General features: G+C 41.1%; 1 protein-coding gene across 1 annotated transcript in view; it reads left to right on the top strand.

Annotated features, from left to right (window-relative positions):
• Positions 1-10014, top strand: part of lamb3 (laminin subunit beta 3) — a 21125-nt gene extending 11111 nt beyond the window's left edge. Inside the window, exons 13-23 of the mRNA XM_079889791.1 lie at positions 96-192; positions 1585-1957; positions 2345-2499; positions 2754-2965; positions 3044-3247; positions 3733-3877; positions 6849-7056; positions 8585-8726; positions 8810-8986; positions 9260-9413; positions 9852-10014. Of these exons, the coding sequence (XP_079745917.1) occupies positions 96-192; positions 1585-1957; positions 2345-2499; positions 2754-2965; positions 3044-3247; positions 3733-3877; positions 6849-7056; positions 8585-8726; positions 8810-8986; positions 9260-9413; positions 9852-9991 (2007 nt within the window). The 3' untranslated portion in view covers positions 9992-10014. The remainder of the gene's footprint in view (positions 1-95; positions 193-1584; positions 1958-2344; positions 2500-2753; positions 2966-3043; positions 3248-3732; positions 3878-6848; positions 7057-8584; positions 8727-8809; positions 8987-9259; positions 9414-9851) is intronic.
• The last annotated feature ends 86 nt before the right edge of the window (positions 10015-10100 follow it).

Below are 10100 nucleotides of genomic sequence, written 5' to 3' on the forward strand. Positions count from 1 at the left end.
ACACATCACACACACACACACACACACACACACACACACACATACATACACATACACATACAGGAGGTTCTTACGTGTGTTTCCTCGTGATTTAGCGCACGGGTCAGTGTGTGTGTCGTCCTGGCATTGGAGGCCGGACTTGTGGTGGTTGCCCTGACAACACATATGGAGATCCACTGATTGGCTGCAGACGTGAGTGTTTCCTGCCGACACAACGTTCATTCACATTTCACACATCAACAGCTCAATGTATAGTTAGCTATAGTTAGCTAGTTAGGTATAGTTAACTAGCTAGTTAGTTAGTTGTTAATTAGTTGGCTAGTTAGTTAGTTAATTAGTTAGTTAGTTAGTTAGTTAGTTAGTAAGCAAGTTAGTTAGTTAGTTAGTTAGTTGTTAATTAGTTTGTAAGTTTGTTAGTATGTTAGTTGTTAGTTCATTAGTTAGTTAGTAAGTTTGTTAGTGAGTTTGTTAGTTATTTAATCGTTTGTTAGTAAGTTTGTTAGTTAGTAAGTTAATTAGTTAACAAATTAGTTAGTTGTTAGTTAGTTTGTAAGTTTGTTAGTAAGTTTGTTAGTAAGTTAGTTTACAAATTAGTTAGTAAGTTTGTTATTAAGTTAGTTGTTAGTTAGTAAGTTAGTTAACAAGTTAGTAAGCTGTTAGTAAGTTAGTTAACAAGTTAGTAAGCTGTTAGTAAGTTAGTTTGTAAGTTAGTAAGTTTGTTAGTTAGTAAGTTAGTTAACAAATTAGTTAGTAAGCTAGTTGTTAGTTAGTTTGTAAGTTAGTAAGTTTGTTTGTTTATTTGTTTGTTAGTAAGTTAGTTAGTTAAAAAGTTAGTTGTTAGTAAGTTTGTTAGTTAGTAGTTAGTTAACAAATTAGTTAGTAGTTAGTCATTTGTTAGTAAGTTAGTTAGTAAGTTAGTTGTTAGTAAGTTTGTTTGTAAGTTTGTTAGTAAGTTAGTAAGTTGTTAGTAGGTTAGTTTGTAAGTTAGTTAGTAAGTTAATTAGCAAGTTAGTTAGCAAGTTAGTTAGCAAGTTAGTTAGCAAGTTAGCTAGTTAGTTTTAGTCAGTTAGTTAGTTAGTTAGTTAGTTAGTTAGTTAGTTAGTTAGTTTTATTGTCCACAAAGTGGAAATTTGTTTTTGGCTAAAGACATCAACACAACAACCTAGAGACAGAGAAAACAAAATACATTTAATTTAATTGAACATTTTAGCATATAATGTATGTTTTAAATATGCAATTTAATGGTAGTTTATTTAATTTGTTATTAATTTAATATTCATGTTATATGTAGCTTTATATAGCTTTATTTATTGTGTTAAACTGCCAATTTAACATTCATATTTTATAAAAATTTTCAATTATTTTGTTTATATGTGAAATTTAATTCTCAATTACTGTTTATTCAATATTATAATAATATTTTAATATGATTATAAGTAATTTTTTAGTCATGTTATGTCATACAATTTAATATTTATATTTATCTTTAGTTTTATATTTATTTAATATTTATTCATTTAATGTATATGTGTTTGTTTAAAACAATGTAATACTGAAAGTGTCCTGATGGTGTGTGTGTGTCAGCATGTGACTGCGAGCGTTCAGGCACAGAGTCGGGCGGTTGCGATAAACGCACGGGCTTGTGCCGCTGTAAACCCGGCATTACCGGCCCTCGCTGTGACGTCTGCGCCCGCGGCCACTGCGCCAGTTTCCCAGAATGCCCAGCGTGCCCGTCCTGCTTCTTCAGCATGAACACACGTCTGCAGGAGCTCACGCTCAGTCTGGAGCGTCTCTCCAACTCCCTGCTGTCCTCTAGTGGACGACCGACGTCTAGCGACTCGAGCCGCAGGATCCGCACACTCCAGGACACACTCGCACTGATCCAGGAGTCCGTGTCTGTTCCCCCGCAGTCCAGCCGCGCCCTGACCGAAGCCCTGCAGAGACTCAACACGCTCCGGTACACACACACACACACACTAACCCGACCCCTAAACCTACACATCACACACACACACACACACACACTAACCCGACCCCTAAACCTACCCATCACACACACACACACACACACACACACACACACACATACACACTAACCCGACCCCTAAACCTACCCATCACACACACACACACACACACACACACACACACATACACACTAACCCGACCAATAAACCTACCCATCACACACACACACACTAACCCGACCCCTAAACCTACCCATCACACACACACACACACACACACACACACACACACACACTCACTCACACACACACACACTTCAGCTTAAGCTTCATCAGAGTGGATTTAACCATGAGCTGCTGTGTCTCTGCTCCTCCAGGTCTCAGATGAAGGGTGTTGCTGTGCCGTCTCAGCCTCAGGACCGAGAGCTGGAGCGAGAGCTGGACGAGCTGCAGTCGCTCCTGTCGTCTCTGAGTCTGCAATACTTCAGCCGCAGAGACGCCTTCACCAACGTCCCCGGATCCACCAACGCCAGTGCGTATCTGTAGCGTATGATTCTTGATTGATCATTCTGTAGCATGATCGCCAATTAGCCTTGGGTATCGTTTGAATTGTAACTATTCAGATTCCGATTCTGCTTATCGATTCCGATTCTTATCTTATTCTTAACGCTCACAAAGGAATCGATAAGAGGAATCAATATTTACATTTTATAACAAGTATCCGATTCCTGACCTCAAGTATTCGATTCCAATCCTATCGAATAATGGAAACTTTTTCACTCTCAGGTGACTTCTACGCCATTCAGAAGTCGTATGAGAAGTCGACCGACGCCGTCAAGCGAGCCGACGCCACCAAAAACGCCCTGAAGAAGTCAGAGGGCGTGCGAGAAAACGCCTTGAGTGGCCTGAACGCCCTGCAGCCCGGAAACACCAAAGACCTGCAGAAACTGAAGACGGATCTGGAGACGCGACCCAATCTGACTCCCACCGCCACCAAGGTGAGATAACCGCTAAAGAGCTAACTAACGGAAAGAGTTAGTTCCAGATGAACGGGTCAGTAAAGGTGTGTTTAATAGGTTTGTGGCAGTGATCGCGTGGAGCCCTGCACGCCGGATCGCTGCAGAGGCGACCTGTGTCCTCCCGACGGAGCGCCCCCTTGTGGAGCGGAGGACGCCTGCATAGGAGCACTGCCCAATGCCAACAAGGCCTTTCAGGACGCCGACGAGGTCAAGGCCAAACTACAGGAGCTCAACGACAAGATCACACAAGCAGCCGCGCAGGTACCACCCATTTTACTATATCTTATTTATACCTATTACATATAAAAATGAAAAACATTATAAAGAAGTAAACGTTCAATAATAAAATGTGTTATTAATTAAATGTTAAACAAGCCAAAAAATTATGATAAATAAAATTTATATTGGGAAACATAAAGATGCAATTGTGAGAATTAAAAGTTGCACTTGTAAATATTGAATAAAAAATTAATTAATAATAAATATTTGGATAAATTGTCAAATAAACAAATATTAAATTATAAACATTACATGTAAAAATAACATTATATACAAGTAAATATTACATTAATAAAAAAAAATGAAAAAGTCACAACTGTGAGAAATTTTAGTTAAATTATGAAAATAAAAATTGAAATTGTGAAATATAAAGATGGTACAAACACACATGACCACCTAGAAAGACTAATAAGACTAGTCCGTTTAGATTTTTACATTGACTTACGTTGACTCTCTGAAAAAAACAGATACAGGAAGCTGACGATGCGGCCAATAGGGTGCGACTGTCCACTGACAACCTGGCCAATCAGATCAAGCAGGTGCAAGCTGATGTAGACGGAGACCTGAAAGACACCAAAGACTTCATCAACACACTGAGGGACTTCCTGTCAGGTCAGTAACACACTCACACACACACAAACACACGTGTCATTGCTTTAACTTTATTTTGACATGCTGCACACTGTGAAGTATATACCATGAATTTATTCATAAGGTAGTATGTGAAGCAGTATGTAAAAAAAAGGAGGATTTACTTACTGTATATAGTATGCATACTGCAGTCAGGATGTAGTATGTAGTGTGGCATTGAGCAGCTGCAGTACAGTACTGTAGTTTGTGGTGTTGTAAAGCGCTGTAGTCAAGTCATCTTCATTTATATAGCGCTTTTAACAATATAGATTGTTCCAAAGCAGCTTTAAAGTGATAATAGGGAAATAGAAGTAACAGAGATTGTTTTGGCTTTACAGCAGCTCTAGAATAAAGTAGTATGTAGTGTGGTGTTTTAAAGCGCTGTAGTATGTAGTGTGCTGTAAAGCGCTGTAGTATGTAGTGTGCTGTAAAGCGCTGTAGTATGTAGTGTGTTGTAAAGCGTTGTGTTGTAAAGCGCTGTAGTGTGTTGTAAAGCGCTGTAGTGTGCTGTAAAGCGCTGTAGTGTGCTGTAAAGCGCTGTAGTGTGTAGTGTGCTGTAAAGCGCTGTAGTGTGTAGTGTGCTGTAAAGCGCTGTAGTATGTAGTGTGCTGTAAAGCGCTGTAGTATGTAGTGTGTTGTAAAGCGTTGTGCTGTAAAGCGCTGTAGTGTGCTGTAAAGCGCTGTAGTGTGCTGTAAAGCGCTGTAGTGTGTAGTGTGCTGTAAAGCGCTGTAGTGTGTAGTGTGCTGTAAAGCGCTGTAGTATGTAGTGTGCTGTAAAGCGCTGTAGTATGTAGTGTGTTGTAAAGCATTGTTGTAAAGCGCTGTAGTGTGCTGTAAAGCGCTGTAGTGTGCTGTAAAGCGCTGTAGTGTGTAGTGTGCTGTAAAGCGCTGTAGTATGTAGTGTGCTGTAAAGCGCTGTAGTATGTAGTGTGCTGTAAAGCGCTGTAGTGTGTAGTGTGCTGTAAAGCGCTGTAGTGTGCTGTAAAGCGCTGTAGTGTGTAGTGTGCTGTAAAGCGCTGTAGTGTGCTGTAAAGCGCTGTAGTATGTAGTGTGTTGTAAAGCGTTGTGCTGTAAAGCGCTGTAGTATGTAGTGTGCTGTAAAGTGCTGTAGTATGTAGTGTGCTGTAAAGCGCTGTAGTATGTAGTGTGCTGTAAAGCGCTGTAGTATGTAGTGTGCTGTAAAGCGCTGTAGTATGTAGTGTGCTGTAAAGCGCTGTAGTATGTAGTGTGCTGTAAAGCGTTGTGTTGTAAAGCGCTGTAGTATGTAGTGTGCTGTAAAGCGCTGTAGTATGTAGTGTGTTGTAAAGCTCTGTAGTATGTAGTGTGTTGTAAAGCGCTGTAGTATGTAGTGTGCTGTAAAGTGCTGTAGTATGTAGTGTGCTGTAAAGCGCTGTAGTATGTAGTGTGCTGTAAAGCGCTGTAGTATGTAGTGTGCTGTAAAGCGTTGTGTTGTAAAGCGCTGTAGTATGTAGTGTGCTGTAAAGCGCTGTAGTATGTAGTGTGTTGTAAAGCTCTGTAGTATGTAGTGTGTTGTAAAGCGCTGTAGTATGTAGTGTGTTGTAAAGCGCTGTAGTATGTAGTGTGCTGTAAAGCGCTGTAGTATGTAGTGTGTTGTAAAGCGCTGTAGTATGTAGTGTGCTGTAAAGCGTTGTGTTGTAAAGCGCTGTAGTATGTAGTGTGCTGTAAAGCGCTGTAGTGTGCTGTAAAGGCGCTGTAGTGTGCTGTAAAGCGCTGTAGTATGTAGTGTGCTGTAAAGCGCTGTAGTATGTAGTGTGCTGTAAAGCGCTGTAGTATGTAGTGTGCTGTAAAGCGCTGTAGTGTGCTGTAAAGCGCTGTAGTATGTAGTGTGTTGTAAAGCGCTGTAGTATGTAGTGTGCTGTAAAGCGTTGTGTTGTAAAGCGCTGTAGTATGTAGTGTGCTGTAAAGCGCTGTAGTGTGCTGTAAAGCGCTGTAGTGTGCTGTAAAGCGCTGTAGTATGTAGTGTGTTGTAAAGCGCTGTAGTATGTAGTGTGCTGTAAAGCGTTGTGTTGTAAAGCGCTGTAGTATGTAGTGTGCTGTAAAGCGCTGTAGTGTGCTGTAAAGGCGCTGTAGTGTGCTGTAAAGCGCTGTAGTATGTAGTGTGCTGTAAAGCGCTGTAGTATGTAGTGTGCTGTAAAGCGCTGTAGTATGTAGTGTGCTGTAAAGCGCTGTAGTGTGCTGTAAAGCGCTGTAGTATGTAGTGTGTTGTAAAGCGCTGTAGTATGTAGTGTGTTGTAAAGCGCTGTAGTATGTAGTGTGCTGTAAAGCGTTGTGTTGTAAAGCGCTGTAGTATGTAGTGTGCTGTAAAGCGCTGTAGTGTGCTGTAAAGCGCTGTAGTATGTAGTGTGCTGTAAAGCGCTGTAGTATGTAGTGTGCTGTAAAGCGTTGTGTTGTAAAGCGCTGTAGTATGTAGTGTGCTGTAAAGCGCTGTAGTATGTAGTGTGCTGTAAAGCGCTGTAGTATGTAGTGTGCTGTAAAGCGCTGTAGTGTGCTGTAAAGCGCTGTAAAGCGCTGTAGTATGTAGTGTGCTGTAAAGCGCTGTAGTATGTAGTGTGTTGTAATGGGCTGTAGTATGTAGTGTGCTGTAAAGCGCTGTAGTGTGCTGTAAAGGGCTGTAGTGTGTAGTGTGCTGTAAAGCGCTGTAGTGTGTAGTGTGCTGTAAAGGGCTGTAGTATGTAGTGTGCTGTAAAGCGCTGTAGTGTGCTGTAAAGCGCTGTAGTGTGTAGTGTGCTGTAAAGCGCTGTAGTGTGTAGTGTGCTGTAAAGCGCTGTAGTATGCTGTAAAGCGCTGTAGTATGTAGTGTGCTGTAAAGCGCTGTAGTGTGCTGTAAAGGGCTGTAGTGTGTAGTGTGCTGTAAAGCGCTGTAGTGTGTAGTGTGCTGTAAAGGGCTGTAGTATGTAGTGTGTTGTAAAGCGTTGTGTTGTCGCCCCCTCAGAGCCTCATTCAGACCCGGAGCAGGTCCAGCGAGTGTGTGAGGCTGTTCTGGAGGCCCGGCTGCCTCTGAGTCTGGATCAGCTGAAGAAGAAGCTGAAGGATCTGCAGGATCTGACGGCCTCAGTGCCCGACAGCAGCAGCGTCCTGACGACTAGCGGCCCGCAGCTGGAGGACGCCAGACGCCTGCTGGATACCGCCCGCGAGACACGGTACACACACACACACACACGTCAGCGTTTAGAGCGCAGCTGCGAAGGTCATGCAGAAGTGCTTTTATTTAGAATTTCATGGATTATTTTGTTCAGAATTTTCTGTCGCATTTTCCTTCGTGAAATCTTTTATTAATAGATCCGTGTAGAATTTCGTTCCAAAAATTTCGTTTCAATATTCTTTTTAGAATTTCCCTTCTGACAACGAAGCTCTATTGGTAAATATTAGTTAATGCATTAAGTGTCATGAACTATTAACAAACACTATTTTACTTTTACTTACATAAATCTAGATGAATGTTAAATTCAACGGTAACACTTTACAGTAAGGTTCATTAGTTAACATTAGTTTATGACCTTAGTTAACATGAACAATACTTCTACAGCATTTATTAATATTAGTAAATATTAATTTCAACATTTACTAATACGTTATTAAAATCAAAGTTTGTATTTGTGAACATTAGTTAATGCACTGTGAACTAACATGAACACACAATGAACAGCTGGATTTTTATTAACTAACATTAACAAAGATTAATAAATCCTGTAACAAATGTATTGATCATTGTTAGTTCATGTAACATTAACTAATGTTAACTAATGAACCTTACTGTAAAGTGTTACCAATTCAACAAATTATAAATTTTTTAATATTAAATTAACATAAATTAGATATAGACAAGACATAATAATATATATAATATACTGTATATAAAATTTATTTGTAATTTATTCATATTTATAAAACGGTTAGTTCCAGTCCTTGATTCTGATTGGTCAATAGCTGTGTTTTATTCACGATAAAGCGTTTCACCCAACGGTTCTATGTATCACTACACAACACCCCTAGCAACCACGCTTAGCAACGTAAACATATACTTGTTCTCAACGATATTGTTCATTGAAGCTTATAGAGTATTGTGCGAGGTCGAGTAAGCGAGTGTTCCTGCATTTACAGTAGACATAGCATTCTCCTTCATTCATAATAAAACATCTGTTTGAATGTCCGCTGCGATATCTGGTCCTTTTACCAGTTAAGAAGTTTTCTCGTGCCGTGACACGCTAGTCATTTATCAGTGGCGTCTTGCTTCTCCGTGTTCACAAGTTTCAGTCCTAAATAATAATATTTCAGTCGTTTCAATGTAAAAGTCTTCTCTACTGACTGACTCGCTCATAAAGACAGTGTTTTCCGCCATCTAACGGTGAAATAATGTGTGTAACTTCTGCTGCTGTTCAGGGTCAGGGACTATTTTTCCCAGCGGAAGGAACGCTTTTAGTGATTTACCTTCATGAAAGTTGCATTGATGCATGTTTTTTTGGCTTTAATATTTGTATTGTGTGGTAACCGTTTAATAAAAGCAATAAGGTACTCGAGGCTAGTGCTGTATCGCGAATAATCGTGACTCGTGTCGTGTCGAGCCTAACAACACCTCGTGACTTATTCCCCATACAGCACAGCCTCGAGTGCCTTATTGCTGATGTATCTGTGTGTGTTTGGCTGATGTTCTTGACTGGTCGTTTGCAGAGACGCAGCGTTTGGCATCCAGCAGGACGGCGAGAGTCTTCTGAAAGCGATGGATGAAAACGATAACATTTTCGACGACCTGGAGGACAAAATCCAGCAGAGCGTCGACATCGCCAACAACGTTAAGAAAGACGTCGAGCGGGTCAGTTCGAGTCACGTGTGCGGAAACAGCAGGAACGACCTCAGAACTCAAATTAACCTCGATTTATCGTCTCTCTCTCTCAGATAGAGGACGTGCTGGCTCCCGCTGAGCAGGGGATTGTGGGTATTTCAGGGCTGATGGATGAGATTCGCCCCCTGGTGGACGCGCTGAGGAACGACGTGACGACAGGAACAGCGCTGGCGAACGATGCTCAAGATCAGGCAAATTCTGCTCAAGACGAGGCCGACCAGGCCGCAGAGGTACTGACACACACACAACTATCCAATACACAGCTTTTCACAACACACACCATTTCACAGCAGCTTTACAGAAAGTGCATGAGTCCACATTACAGTTTACAGTGATCTGTTATCAGAGGTATTTCTGAAGTATTTCAGAAATGTACACAGTTAGCTAAAAATGTATTATTTTAAACAACGTAATAATTTAATGCAGAAACGAGCTCACTGAAGTAATGAATACTTGTGTGTTAACTAATGATTATAGAAAAATGCTAACAAACGTGTTTGTAGGAGCTGGAGGCGCTAAGAGACGAGTTTGAGCGGATGAAGCGAGCCGCGGCTGAAAACACTCAGGCAGGGGAAGATGGCGTTCGTTTACTAAAGCTACAGGAGGAGGCGGAGTCTCTGATGACGGACACCTCTGACATCATGAAGGCTCTGAGAGGTAACGCCCACAAAACATCCATCCCATAATGTCAGGCACACACATCACCGACTGTGTGGTTTGTGAGTGTTTGCGAGACATTTTAGAGAGATGATGTGAACAAATCATTGAATCAGAGTTCTGAATCAGTATTTGATTCACTGAATCGGTTCATTTGAATCAATTAGTGTATTCGATTGACTCAGTGAGTCGATTTGATTTATTTATTCAAATCTGTGAATCAAATGAGTCGATTCACTGACTGTTTGAGTACGTTAGGAATGAACTCAGTTGAACTCATGAACTCAGTCAGTTGAATGAACTCAACTCAAAAACTGTTTTTGGTACTAAAGGTTCAATTTTAAATGCAGTTTATAATAAAATCAAAACATCCATCCCATAATGTCATGCACACACACATTACCCATGGTAACCGCTCGTGTTGTTTGTGTCTCTCAGATAAAGAAGCGTCCATACGGCAGCAAGCGACGGAGCTGGAGGAGAACGGCTCGCGACTGACCGGCCTGGACGCCATAGTGGAGAAACTCAGAGACGACATCCGCTATAAAGTCACCAGTCTGAACATGTGCCAGGGCTGATGACACACAACTAACACACAACACTGATGACACACAACTAACACACAACAGTCACCAGTCTGAACATGTGCCAGGGCTGATGACACACAACTAACACACAACTAACACA

Source organism: Squalius cephalus, assembly GCF_949319135.1.
Source record: "Squalius cephalus genome assembly, chromosome: 13".
Taxonomy (NCBI): Eukaryota; Metazoa; Chordata; class Actinopteri; order Cypriniformes; family Leuciscidae; genus Squalius; species Squalius cephalus.